General features: G+C 45.5%; 1 protein-coding gene across 1 annotated transcript in view; it reads right to left on the reverse strand.

The window, feature by feature from the left end:
- GRK4 (G protein-coupled receptor kinase 4) overlaps positions 1-15,177 on the reverse strand; it is a gene marked incomplete at its 3' end in the record, with an annotated part of 96,012 nt that overhangs the window by 4,573 nt on the left and 76,262 nt on the right. The window contains exons 11-12 of the mRNA XM_019453855.2: positions 3,040-3,129; positions 1,884-2,092 (exon numbers count right to left, since the gene is read on the reverse strand). Coding sequence (XP_019309400.2) covers positions 1,884-2,092; positions 3,040-3,129 — 299 coding nt within the window. The remainder of the gene's footprint in view (positions 1-1,883; positions 2,093-3,039; positions 3,130-15,177) is intronic.

Here is a 15,177-nt window from a genome sequence, read left to right on the forward strand (position 1 = left end):
GATCAAGTCTGCCCACCGCCGTTGACGATGGGACATCACGAAAATCAAACGCTTAACTTTTCAACTGTGAGGCTAAGAAAATGCCCCAGAAATCCACCATGAGATTAGATGAGACAATCTGTCAAAGAGTTTTGAAAACTACAGAAAGGTGCCCACGCGTCAGGCGCCACTCTGACCTCCTGCTTGGGTCACCGTAAACACCGTAAACTTCCCTGCCTTCTGCTCTGTCGAGCACAAGTGCAACACCCTGACCTCACACCAAGTCCGGGTCACGCGCTCGGCACAGCTGCAGAGTGCTGGGGGCAGGCAGAGAGGGCGAGGGGCCCCGCAGAAGCCTGCAGCACCACCCCCCGCCCCGGCAAGTCCCTGTCCCCTCAGGTGCCGTCCCCCTCGACTGCCCCTTGCCTCCCAAGACGCCCCCTCCTCTGGTCCTCGCTTGCTGGCACTGAACCCCCTCTCCAGGAAGCAGCCGCTGCCGATCTGTGTTGCCAGGCCCGGCACACGCACAGCTGCACCGCCTCCCGGCCGGCCTGTGGAGGAGAGGTCGTCACCACCCACAGCTTAGAGGCGAGAAACCGGAGGCGCCGGCAGGGAAACCCGGCACGGGGAGCAGAGATGTGGCCCCTGGCACCAGCTCCAAGCCAGAGCTGCCAGCCCCAACAGGGGCACTCACGCGGGCACCGCCTCGCTCCCCGGCACCCCTAGCAGAGAACAGCACTTCTCCAGCCTGAAAAGCCCTGAGTCCTGGTTTCTTCCTTGTTGACGGCACCCGTCAAATCCTGCTTTTCCACTACAGTTCTTTTTCACGTTAGGTCTACGCGTGCATTCCTTAGGGGGCAGGCTCTTCCAACTCCATATTTTTACATTCCCACCGCCCTTATCGGTGCCTGGCAGATCACAAGCACTCGGTCAAATAGCAGCTTGGCCAGAGAGCTGTTAAACGTGGAGGTGCTGACTCAACACTGCCAGCTCCCAGCAGAATGAGCTGGCGGGAAGAAAGGCCAGCCTGCTTCCGCTGTCCGGTGACAGGCCACAAACACTGGTCACATCATATATGGAAACAACAAGGGAGGGAAAACGAAACAGCTGCTCTCCAGCCACCGACAACTCAGCGAAGTTACTGATCTACTCAGTATAGCCGCTGTTGGTCCCACACCCACTTGGGGACCCACGCCCGGCCTCTCTGTGGCCTCCTCACCAACGACCTGGTCCTCCGCCCCCCATTCCCGCCACTCTCTCTCCCTAGACTCTTCGTGACCAGCCAGACCTCCTGTCCTCTCCACACGCTCCCCCGGACTTTCTGACTTTGGCAAGGAGGGACCAGACTCCAACGAGCTGGGCCCCCACCTTGCCTACAGCCCGCCAACTCTGCCCCTTCCCTTGAGCCCCTCTTCCTCACTCTCCTACAACCCACTTCGATTCCACTGTCCATCAGTCAGCCACCCCTCAGCCTCCACCCAACCCCACAGCCTCGTAGGGCCCTTCACACATCAAGGAAGGTGGCAGGCACGTGGCAGGCCATCAGGTCAAGGTGTCTGCTGTGACCATGATTCCCGGCAGTAGTTAAAGAGGAAAGAAACATGAAAAGACAGAAAAACCTCACTGTTTCTAAGATACTGAAGATGCTGCTTTATCTTTAGTTTTGCAGGAAATGATGACCTTGGCCCCACCTTCCCTGTCAGGTGCGTCTTTGGAGAAAGCAAACAATGACTGCTCTGCTTTGCTGCCGTTGGCTGAAGCCCAGTCGCGTCGTTTCCCGGGCAAGGGCAGGACGTGTGGCGCCAGCCTGGCGCGGAGACTGCTGGGTGTCCCCAGCGCTGGTGGCAACAACTACAATGAGGCAGAGGTGTCTCCCAGCCCGGCCCCCCCGGAGCCCGACCCACCATCCTGCAGACGGACTTGGCGTCCTCGGAAAACTTCCTGGAGTACTCCTCTGTGTCCTTCTTCACTCTGCGCTCGACTTCCTGTCGCTTGACCTTCTCTTTGAACTTTTTGAATGGAGAATGTCCCTGAATCATCTCATATATCAGGCAGCCAAGTCCCCACCAATCAGGACTAAACGTATAGTTTTCATTATTGATAACTTCAGGAGCTACACAACAAATACAGGAAATGTAAATTAAGTTTTGGTTTTAAATTTTCGTGCAATTACTTACAAATAAAACACTATAAATTTAACATTTACTACAACATGAACCTCGGAAATGTGTTAAGGGAAAGAAGCCGGACGCACACGGCCCAAGAGAGTGTGATTCCACGCACATGAAGCAGGCGGAACAGACCAGTCTGCAGGGGCTGGGGCGGGAGGGGGTGCTGATGGGCGCGGGGTCTCTTTCTGGAGGTGAGGGCAACACCCTGTGGTTGCACATCTCCGTGAGCATGCTGAAACCCACTTCAGAGTGGTGGACTCGACGGTGTGGGACTCCTGTTTCAACAAAGCGGTTACTGGACATGGTCTGTACGATCCCGGAGCGTGGAACGAACAGCCACAGAATAAGGGCCACGGGGAAAGCGGTGCTCCGGGTGAGACCCCGCTCCTGAGGAGCGCGCCCCCTCAGACACCCAAAAGCATGCCCATGGGCACCCCACGGGCATCGGCCACCTATTCCCAACACGGGAAGACCCCACGGCAGGCGGTCGCACAGTGGGGGCGTGGGGCTCTCGGGGTCCCTCCTGCTGGAGGCCACCCCTGGGCCAGGCTGGCACTGCTGGGCTGGGAGCTGACGCCAGGCCAGGGCCTCCCGCTCACAGAGGCTTTGCAAAAACCAGGGAACGGTGGTTTCACAAGGGGCCTGAGAGGCCGGAGGGCACAGCGTGGGGACTGCGGCAGTGAGGGGGCCCCGTCCTGTCCCGATTCTGCCCTCCCTCAGCTGTGTGACCCTGCAGGCCTCACACCCCGCCTCTGTGAGACAGGAGGGCAGACGGAGGGCTCCCTCCGCAGTCCCGGCCCTGGCGCCCGTGCCCCTCCAGGCGGCCTGGACCTGGTCTCGGGTGTGTTCTGGGCATGCAGCGAGGCCCTCCAAGCGGCCCCTCACATACCCATGTAGCCGACGGTCCCCACTCTTCCTCGGACGGTCCGGCCCTCCGGGACCTCCACGGCTAAACCCAGGTCTGAGATCCGGATGTGCCCTGTGTGTTCAAGCACATCACACAAACCACATGGGGTGTGCCGACACATTAAAGGCAAAAAACCATGGGGGAAAACCTAAAATTACGTGTACCTTCTCCGCATTCCGTAAGACGCTATGCGGTTCCACTAACACAACAGGAAAGCAGATTTACAGCTGCCTACTGACCAGGAAGCCCTTTAACCACAACCACTTGATGAGACAGAAGCATTGCATTTATTATTTTATATCCTATAAATAAAACTGTAATGCATAGTACACGAACTACACAAGCAAAAATAAACACTTTTGATCAGAACACCAGTAAGCTTATACGCAGGGACACCAACAGATGAATAAGGAGTTTTTCTCTGAAGAACAAATCGTAATAGCAAAATAATAAATAAAAATCAAGGAAATTCATTTAAAAGACTGTTATGGGGGCGCCTGGGTGGCTCAGTCGGTTAAGCGTCCGACTTCAGCCTAGGACATGATCTCACAGGTCTGTGGGTTCAAGCCCCATGTCGGGCTCTGTGCCGACAGCTCGGAGCCTGGAGCCTGTTTCGGATTCTGTGTCTCCCTCTCTCTCTGCCCCTCCCCCACTCATGCTCTGTCTCTCTCTCTGTCTCAGAAATAAATAAACATTAAAAAATTTTTTTTTAATTTTTTTAAAGACTATGTTATGTGTTAATGCCTGTATGTAGAAAGATTTAAGTAGTTAGAAAGATTAAGTAGTAGTTATTAAGTAGCTTTCTTTTCAGAGTCTAGAAAGATAAACCAGCCCTGGAGGCAGACACCCTGGTCACCATGTTCACCAGGTGTCCCCAGCTTCTGACACAGCATCTGCATATAGTAGGTGGTCAATAAATATTTAAATATTTATTGAAGTGAGTGAATCAACCAATAAATGTGTGCTGAGCATTAAAAATACACAACATACTGCTCAAGGCCCTGGGGTCGTTTTACAACAGTCCACATTGTGCTCTAGATGGAAAGATGACTCTCCCTTAGCGTGCCTGCCGCCAGGAGTCACATCATTCCCTGCCCACCATGGGGGAGGCCGGAGGCTGGTGGGCACAGATTCTGGAGCCACACGGCCCAGACTTGAGTCCCAGCTCTGCCACTTATTAGCATGTCTCAGTTTCCTGCTTTCATACTGAAAGATTTCCTCAACAAGGCAGCTTTTATGTATTTTGTGTTTAAGTACAATACTGGCGTGTTGTGAAATTTTAAGTAACCTTTCTCATTTTTCTTTTAAAAAGTGATTTTTTTAAACTGGGACATGAAAAGCAAAACTGCTGACAAACTGTGTTTGAGAACACGGCCTGTTGTGCAGACCGCGGGGAAGCCGGTGCACACGCACCTTCCTAACGGGCACACAGACCAGCATAGACGGACAGCCCCCTCACGAAGAATTTGGCAATGTCTGTACAACTGCACGTGAATCCATCCTTCAGCCTCACATCCCCCAGGAGTCTATCCCAAGGACACACTAGATAAGGCAGGAAATGGCATGTGGACAAATTTATGCAGTAGAAATAGCAGAAGACGGGGAACAGCCTGCTGTCCGCCAGTGTGCACCGGGCAGATCATGCTGGTCCCTCCACAGGCAGGCGGACAAGGGAGTAAGCAAGGTCTCTATTTGGTGTTGTAGAGCGGTCCATGTTACATATTAAAGAAGCAAAGTGGGGGCGCCTGGGGGGCTCAGTTGGCTGAGCATCCGACTTTTGTTCAGGTCATTATTTTGCGGGTTCGTGAGTTCAAGGCCTGCACCAGGCTCACTGCTGTCAGCCTGTCAGGGAAAAGCCCACTTTGGATCCTCTGTCCCCCTCTCTCTGCCCCTCCCCCGCTACCACTCTCCCAAAAATAAATATTTTTTTAAAAGGAAAGAAAGAAAGAAAGAAAGAAAGAAAGAAAGAAAGAAGAGGGAAATACTCTAATCATATTAATGTCATTAGGAACTAATATTTTCAGCATTAGGATTAAAAAACCCAAATGTGAAACAAAGAAGTTAAATGAGAATTGGAAATATCAACACGAATTCATGATGAATATTTTCTTTTAAAACAATGTTTTAAAAAGTTTTTTTAATGTTTATTTTATTTCTGAGGGAGAGAGAGACACACACACACACACAGAATCAGAAGCAGGCTCCAGGCTCTGAGCTGTCGGCACACAGCCCGATGAGGGGCTCAAACTCAGGATCCGTGAGATCATGACCTGAGCCAAAGTCGGACGCTTAACCGACTGAGCCACCGAGGCGCCTCTAAAACAATGTTTTCAAGAACAATGTTTTCTAGGAAGAATGACCATCATGGCATCAAAGAACATCTTAGCACCCACACTGTGCTCTCACAGAGCTGCTTTCCACACAGAGGACCAGGGCCCTTCAGAGAAACAGTTGATTCCAGGCCTTGGTCAGCACACGTGCAAGGGAATCCTGGAACATGTTTAATAAGAAACAATAACAGAAAACAAGGAAGTTATTAAAGGCTACTGGGCATCCACTGGCTGAAGATGGGACAAAAAACATCAAAAACATCAAAAAGAATGATTACTCGAATGGATGAAACCATATCAACATGTTAAAATCTATACGTTCATAATGATACCAAAACAGAACAAAAATCTCATGAGCATCTTGGAGAATGATAGAGAACTAACACAATACTCCGAAAAGTGGAAGTAAAAGAAATGTTCAAGTATTTCACCCGCTTTTCCTGAACAAACAGGTAAGCGACGTTCCTTTTTACAGATGAATCTCAACAGATAAGTGCCAAAGGAGTGAGGGAATTAGAATAGCACCATTGTACAATCCTGGAGAAATGATGGGTCTTGATGTTGACCATTAAGCCGTTAAGTGAAACGCTGGTGGGGAACGAATAATGGACGGATCAGGCTGACAAAGCATCTGAGAGCACTCATCAATCTGAACACCATAAAAAGAGAGACACTCCGGCATCGTATGCCTCCTGATGTAGTACAACAGGAGTTACACACACAGTGTGCTCACCAAAAATCAAATCTGGACCTATTCCAGCCTCCAGATCTAACTACTGGCTTCCAGGGAAAGTAGGGCAGTAGGAAACATGTTAAATCCAGCCAAGTCCAGAACACAGGAAATTCTACGGGACAAATGTCTGTGTACTTGTGTGGCAGGGCGGCCATAACCCAAGTGCCACAGGCTGGGGGCCTTCAGCAAGATAGTTACTTCCCCACAGCCCTGGAGCCTGGAGTCCCAGACCAAGAGCCCGAGGGCGGGCGGCCTCTGCGCTCGGGGTGTAGAGGACCGCTCTTGCTCTGTGTCTTGACAGCGTCCCCCACCCCGTGCATGCGTGTCTTAACCCCTCCTCTTGTAGGAACACTAGTCAGATTCAATCGGGACTTTCCCCAGCGGCTTCCGGCAACTCTAATCCCATCTTTAAAGACCTTAACTCCATTGAGCTGCGAACAACACGACCTTGAACTACACGGGCCGCACTCATGCGTGCGGTTTTCTAAATATAGGACAGGGCTATAAATGTATTTTCTCTTCCTTAGAATTTTCTTAACATTTTTTCTCTGGCTTACCTCATTGTAAGAATACAGTATATAATATTATGACATATAAAATATGTGTTAATTGACTATTCATGTTATGAGTAAGGCTTCTGGCCAACAGTAGGCTATTAGTAGTTAACTGTTATTGTTTTTGTTGTTGTTTTTAAGTAGGCTCCACGCAACATGGGGCTCGAACTCACGACCCTGAGATCAAGACCTGAGCTGAAATCAAGAGCTGGTCACTCAACCAACTGAGCCACCCAGGTGCCCCAGTAGTTAAGTTTTGAGGAAGGTGAAAAATGATCTGCGGATTTTTGACTGCGTGGGAGTTGGTGCCCCTAATCCCCATGTTGTTCAAAGGTCCACTACATAGTCACTCTCTGAGATACTGTGGGTTAGGGCTTCACAACATGAACTTTAGAGGGACACAATTTGGTCCATAACACCTGGTTTCACAAACAAATAAATGACAGAAAGAAGCAGGGAGATGAAACCTATGAAGTTAAAAAAAAAAAAAAAAGACTCAACCAGATATCAACGAAATGTAATGTGAACTTCATGCTATATTCAACACACAACTATAAAAACATTTATGAAATAATGAAGGAAGATTTAAAACTGATGGTATATTAGGTGATGTTAAGGAATTGCTAAATACTTTTGGATGTAATAATAGTACTGGGTTTATGTTTTAAAAAATAGCATTCTTACCTTTGATATATATTTTAGAGATAGAAGAATATGATGTTTAGGACTTTCTTTAAAATCACTGTCAATGATAAAATGCTACCGGTTTTTACAAAAATTCGCTACTTATCTTGCTATTTAGGAATATGCCTATTTCATAAAACCGAGGTCTCTGCTATAGAAAACATAGGAATGATACGGTTTTCTTTTTTATGTCAACTACCAGCTACATTTCACAAACCAAGTCCCTCTTAATTTATAAGTTTTCAAAAAAGAGTGTTGACATATTTAGGATGGACAAATGGTAAATATACCCTACAACCTGGAACAGATGATAGTTAGCATTTTTTAAATTTAAATTTTATTGTAATTCCAGCACAGGTAACATAGGGTTATATTCGTGTCAGGTGTACAACATACTGATTCAACAACTGTATATATTACTCGGTGCTCGTCAAGATAAGTGCACTCCTTAATTCTCATCACCCATTTCAACCATCCCCACCCCCGTCTCCCTTCTGGTAACCATCAGTTTGTTTTCTGTAGTTAAGAGCCTGTCTTTTGGTTTCTCTCTTTATTTTGCCTTTATTCATTGCTTTTGTTTCTTAAATTTCACATATGCATGAAATTATATTGTATTTGTCTTTCTCTGACTGACTTATTTTGCTTAGCATAATACTCTCGAGATCCATCCATGTTGTTGCAAATGGCAAGATTTCATTCTTTTTTATGGATGAATAGTATTCCATTGTATGTATATACCACATTTCCTTTATCCATTCATCAGTCGGTGGACATGGGCTGCTTTAATAATTTGGCTATTGTAAATAATGCTGCAATCAACACAGGGGTTTCAAATTAGTTTTTTTGTATTTTTTGGGTAAATATCCGTAGTGCAATCATAGGGTAGTTCTATTTTTAATTTTTTGAGGAACCTCCACACTGTTTTCCAGAGTAGCTACACCCGTTTTGCATTCCCACCAACAGTGCACAAGGGTTCCTTTTCCTTCACATCCTCTCCAACACTTGCTGTCCCTTGTCTTTTTGATAATAGCCATTGTGACAGGCATGAGGTGATATCTCTTTGTGGTTCTGATTTGCATTTTAATACAGGACAGTGATGAGGGTGATGAGGGATGTTGAGCATCTTTTCATGTGTCTGCTGGCCATCTGGATGTCTTCTTTGGAAAAGTGTCCATTCATGTCTTCTGCCCATTTTTAATTGGATTATTTGTCTCCTGGGTGTTGAGTTTTGTTTTGTTTTGTTTTTTTGTGGTCCAAAGGGATGTTCCTCTAACTCATAATTTGGACCAAAATCGACCAGAGACATAATTAGTCCCAGAAAAGATAAACCAATATCGGAACTTTAAAAATTGAAGAAAAAGAGAATTGATGTGAAAATATATCTTTCAATAATAAAGACTAAAGAGAGTAGACACAGAATCAGGAAATTCCAGTATCCACAATAGAGAACAGAAAAGAACTTTCACCAATACAGGTCTTATGTCATAATAATGTAAACAACATTTTGGAATGTACAATTCAAGAAATTTTTTTGTAAAAGTATATAAAGTTGTATGTACCCACCAACAACAGATACATTTTTATCACCCTTGGGTCCAAGAGACATTGTAATGGGAAAGAGACATGTACATAACTGTGTGATTACTTCAAGTCTGAGATAACAACAAAGATTTTGTACAGATGTAGAAGACAAAGAAGGACACTTGAAACCATTAGTATTCATATCAGTGACACGAACTAGGAATTCATACACTTGGGATCCCCATCAAGGAAGAGGCACCTGGAAAGTCACAGCCACATTCATAATAATGAAAAGATTTCTGTCCCGCCTGAATTTTCATGAACAAAATACATGAAGTATTTTGAAGTATTCTGAAGTTTTCCCAAAATTGTGTCCATTCAGGATCATCTCCATTGCAATTGGCTCGCATTTTAAATAAGATTTTAAGGGAATTTAAATGCTTTCCCACAGTGTGTCTGTGCTCACAGATTCCTAGGATACCTGAAGTCTTTTCCCTGGTGCTTAAGTTCATAGGATTTCGTGTCACTGTGCTTTCATGTGTGTCCTCGAAGGGAAGAGGGACAAGTGAAGGCTTTCCCACAGAGCAGTCATTCACAAGGTTCTCCCCACCAAGGGCCATCACACATACTTGCAAGTCTGTGGGACACTGGAAGGTCTCACCAGAGTCCTTACATACAAAGCCTTACATACAAAGGCTTACTGTCCACTGTGCACCCTCTTGTGTTCTTGAAGGGAGCAGTGGCTTGTGATGGTCTCTCCCCAGGGTATTTCTTCATGTGCACTCAAAGAGATGAGGAAAATTTGTATGCCTTTCCACACTCCTTACATTCATAGGGTTTAATCACGCTGTGCATTTTCAAATGACCTTGAAAACTTTGCGGCTGACTGAAAGCTTTCCCACACCCATACACTCAAAAGGTCTCTCCCCATTGTGTGCCCACATGGTGCTTGCAGGAGTGATGGACACCTGAAGGCTTTTTGGGTGTTGAGTTTTATAACTTCTTTATATATTTTGGATATTAACCCTTTATGGGGTATGTCATTTCCAAATGTCTTCTCCCATTCAGTAGGTTGTCTTCTTGTTTCGCCATTTCCTTCGCTGGGCAGAAGCCTTTTACTTTAATGTAGTCCTAATACTTTATTTTTCCTTTTGTTTCCCTTGCCTCAGGAAACATATCTTAAAAAATATTGTTATGGCTAGTGTCAAAGAAATTACTGCCTGTGCTGTCTTCTAGGATTTTTATGGCTTCAGGTCTCACATTTAGGTCTTTAATCCCTTTTGAGTTTATTTTTGTGTATGGTATAAGAAAGTGGTCCAGTTTTCCTAACACCATTTGTTGGAGAGACTGTCTTTTCCCCACTGTATATTCTTGCCTCCTTGGTCATAGATTAATTGACCATATAATTGTGGGTTTATTTCTGGATTTTCTATTCTGTTCTATTGATCTATGTGTATATTCTTGTGCAAGTATCATACTGTTTTGATTACTACAGCTTTGTGGTATATCTTGGAATTTGGAATTGTGATACCTCCAGCTTTGATTTTCTTTTTCAAGATTGCTTTGGCTATTTGAGGTCTTTGTGGTTCCATATAAATTTTAGGATTGTTTGTTCTAGTTCTGTGAAAAATTCTGTTGGTATTTTGATAGGGATTGCATTAAATCTGTAGATTGTTTGGGGTAGTACAGGCATTTTAACAATATTGGTTCTTCCAATCCATGAGCATGGTATATCTTTCCATCTGTTTGTATCGTCTTCAGTTTCTTTCATCAGTGTTTTAAAATTTTCAGAGTACAGGCCTTTCACCTCCTTGGTTAAGCTTATTCCTAGGTATTTTATTTTTTTGGTGTAATTATAAATGGATTGCTTTATTAATTTCACTGCTGCTTAATTATGGGTGTATAGAAATACAATGGATTTTTATACATTGATTTTGTATACTGCAACTTTCGTGATATATCAGTTCTAGCAGTTTTTTGGTGGAGTCTTTCAGGTTTCCACATGTAGTGTCATGTCATCTGCAAATAGTGAAAGTCTGACTTCCTTGCTGATTTGGATGCCCTTTTATTCCTTTTTCTTGTCTGATTGCTGTGGCTAGGACTTCCAGTACCGTGTTGAATACAAGTGGTGAGAGTGGACATCCTTGTCTTGTTCCTGACTTTAGGGGGAAAGCTCTCAGTTTTTCCCCATTGAGGATGATATTAGCTGTGGGTTTTTCATACATGGCCTTTATTATATTGAGGTGTGTTCCTTCTAAACCTACTGTGTGAGGGCTTTTATCATGAATGGATATTGTACTTTGTCAAATGCTTTTTCTGCATCTATTGAAAAGAACGTGTGGTTTCATCCTTTCTCTTATTGATGTGATACATTACAATTGATTGATTTGCAAACACTGAACCACGCTTGCATCCCAGGAATAAATCCCACTTGACTGTGGTGAGTGATTTTTTTAAGATATTGTTGGATTTGCTATGCTGGTATTTTGTTGAGGATTTCTGCAACCATGTTCAGAGATATTTGCCTGTAGTTCTCTTTATAATCATCTTTTTTTAAAAAAACCTAATTTCACCACAAATGTCAAGTTCTGCTTTACAGACAAGAACAGAAGCCCTAACAAGCTGTCTAGATGGGAAATGAAAGAGTTACTCTTATGTTCTATGGTTTCTGGTGGAAATTAGTTCTTGGGAATTGTAACTACATGATACTAAAAATCCTAAAATCAATCACATTCATAAGTCATAAAGTATAGCTCGGATTACATTTTAAAAATTAAAAGAATAGGAAAACAAGAAGAAAAGATTTAAAGTCTCCCGAAATCGGAGCACCTGGGTGGCTCAGTCAGTTAAGAGTCCAACTCTCAGGTGCAGCTCAGGTGATGATCTCATGGTTTGTAAGATCGAGCCCTGTGTCAGGCTCTATTCTGACAGCACAAAGCCTGCTTGGGAGTCTCTGTCTCCCTCTCTCTCTCTACCCTTCCCCACCACGCACGTGCATGTGCACATATATGCCCTCCCTCTCTCTCTGTCTCTCAAAATAAATAAACATTTTTTTTAATCTCCTGAAATCAAGAAAAGCAAAACAAAGTTCTGTAGAATATTCCTTTCCATTCTTAACAGGAATGTGACCAGGTGCACAGCACCAAAAGAACAAATAACAGTCAAGACTACAGACATGATGCTGGGCTCCTGCTTCGGGGCAGGGTGGTGAAGGTCAGGGCGGCCCATGCTACTACCAGCCACAACTGCAGGGCCTAACAAATCACACAAGCCGTCCTCCAAGGGTGTCCACGAGCCACGACGGTGACTGTATCGGATGGACGAAACGCCCGCGCAGAGAACCACGCAGAGGTGAGCTGCCAAGGGGCACCAGCATTTCTCAGAAGCATTGCAAATCCTGGTCAGAGCAAGGCTGCTCACTGGCAGTGGGGGCTGAAAGAGCAGATCTAGGCCGGCTGACTAGTGACTATGTCCCCGACATGGCCGCAGAAAGAAGTTCCTGCTCAAACCTCAGAACACGCCTCCTCCCCTTAAGTAACTTACCGATTGATGCATTCTTCCAAAGTCTGAGGTGGGAGGAAGGGGAGTGTGAGAGGCGTGGAAAGTGTGAGTAGAAGAGGGAGGGCTTCTCTCAGGTCGGGGCCAGAGGCAGGAGCCCTCAACCCTGTCCAGGCTTAGAATGACCTGGGAGCATTTCACCCCTCCCCAAACCAATTAATCAGAGTCTCTGGGGATGGTGTTTGGTGCTAGGTATTTATATAGCACAGCAAGGCTGACAGCCAATGGTTAATAGGTGACCAGTGAGAAACGTTCTGTATACGCTGAGGCCAAACATGTTAGAGACCCTCAGACCCAGTGGTTCTTAAACTTCAGGTGCATCAGAATCTCCTGGAAGACTTGTTCAAACACAGATTGCTGAGCCCCACCCCCAGAGTTTCTGACTCAGTGGGTCTGTGACCACCAGGCCCAACATTTGCATTTTTAACAAGTTCCAGGTGACGCTGATAACTGCTGATCTGGGACCACACTTTGGCAGCCAATCGGCTGAGTCCACGACCCTTCCCCAGCCAATCGGCTAAGGCCATGATCCCTATAAAACCTTTTGTGCTTTTGAAACTTGCTCTCTCTCTCTCCGGTATCTCATCGCTGCGTTGGTTCAGGTAGGAGATTGAGCTCGAGCTAGCTCGAATAAAGCCTCTTTGCTTTTGCATCGGACTCGGCTCCCTGGTGGTCTTTGGGGATCACGAATTCTGGGCATAACAGGGGCCACACACGGCCACTCTCCAGCTGCTCCAACCTGCGACTCCCACCGAGGCTGGGCCCGCCGGCGGCTGAGTCAAGACTTTTGGGCCCTGGAGCCTCTGCAGGGATGTAGGCAACAGCAGGCCGCTGGCGCTCCCATGATACTACAGACACAGAGAGCAGAGACCTTCACCCCCAAAATACCAGGAAACAGAATCTAGCAATCTATGTAAAGAATAGCATACTATGCCCAAGTTGGATTTATTTCAGAAATGAAATGTTAGCTTAACATCTGAAAACTTACTATATGAACAGAGAAAAAGGACATCCTATAATTATCTTGAAGAGCACTGATAAAATTCAACAACCATTTGTTATTTTTTTAAAAAGAAAAATTCTTTAAAAAAAATTTTTTTTAGTGTTTATTTATTTTTGAGAAAGAGGGAGAGAGACAGAGTGCGATCTGGGGAGGGGCACAGAGGGAGACACAGAATCTGAAGAAGGCTCTAGGCTCCTAGCTATTAGCACAGAGCCTGACTCGGGGCTTGAATTCACAAACCGTGAGGTGAGATCATGACCCCAGCTGAAGTTGGACGCTTAACCGGCTGAGCCACCCAGGTGCCCCAAAAAGTAAAATTCTTAAATCTGACCAAGAGTATCTACAAAAATACTACAGCAAATTTCGTACTTAAAGGTGATATGTTAAAAGGCTACCCCTGAGCTACTGACTGAGCCACCCAGGTGCCCCCATAAAGAACTTTTAAAGCTTAACAGTATGAAAAGAGACAACCCAATTTTTTCAATGGACAAAAGACCTGAACAGACCCCTCATAACAAAAATACGCAAATGGGAAATGAGCATAAGAAGAGATGGTCAACACCGTATGTCACTAGGGAACTGCAAAGTAAAACAACACTAAGACTCCACTGCACACCTTTTAGAACCGCCAAATCCAGGACTCTGACCCCACCACATGCTGACCAGGACGCAGAGCGACAGGCGCTTCCGGTCACAGCTGGCGGGAACGCAGGATCACAGGTGCGGCCGCTCTGGGAGATGGTTTGTCAGTTTCTTACAAAACTAAACATACTCTTACTGTCTGATTCAGAAATCACACTCCTTGGTATATGCTCAACGGTGTTGAAAACTTCCGTCCACACGAAAACTTGCATGTGGATGTGTAGAGCAGGTTTATTCCTAATTCCCCAAACTTGGAAGCAACCAAGATGTCCTTAGCAGGTGATGGACAAATAAACTCTGGTCCGTCCAGACCGTGGAATATTATTCAGCAGTAAAGAGACATGAGCCCTCAAGCGTAGACCTGGAGAAACCTTAAATGTGTATTAGTAAGTGAAAGAAGTCAGTCTGCAAAGACTACACACTACATGACTCCAAGTCTATGACTTTCTGGAAAAGGCAAAATGACAGACTGAGTAGAGATGGGTGGTTGCCAGGCTTGGAAGGAAGGTAGGAGGGCTGGATATGTGATACACAGGGGACGTTCAGGTTGTGAGACTACTCGGTGTGATACAGTAAGGGTGGACATATGTCATCACACCTTTGTCAAGACCCACACAATGTGCAACCCAGAGAATGAGCCTTAAAGTAAACCATGGATTTTTGTTAATAATAATGTACTGGTATTGGTTCGATTTCAACAGTGTATCAGACAGTAATGTAAAATGCAAAATAATAGGGGAAATTAGATTTCTAAATACCAGCAACAAGCTAATAGAAGTTTTAAAAACAATACCATTAAAGAACATCAAATAGCAAAAATGTGTACGACCCTTACGGTGAAAACCACAACGCGATACTGAAAAAGGATACCCCGATATGTACAACTAGACCCCACCGGAATGTACGGAACTTCTGCCTCCAACCAACAAGGGGTAACTGATGCAACACTTGCTCTTCAATCAGAAATAATTAAAAAATGGCCCCAATACACTGTTCGGCACTGGGTCTACGGTAGCCAGGGATGGTGCTTCCCGACAGGAGAGAAACAAGACAGCTGGGTCCTACCGTCCTCCCGGACCAGGAGCCGCTTCCGGA

This window comes from Panthera pardus, unplaced genomic scaffold (genome assembly GCF_024362965.1).
Source record: "Panthera pardus isolate Hobbes unplaced genomic scaffold, ASM2436296v1 HiC_scaffold_13, whole genome shotgun sequence".
Taxonomy (NCBI): Eukaryota; Metazoa; Chordata; class Mammalia; order Carnivora; family Felidae; genus Panthera; species Panthera pardus.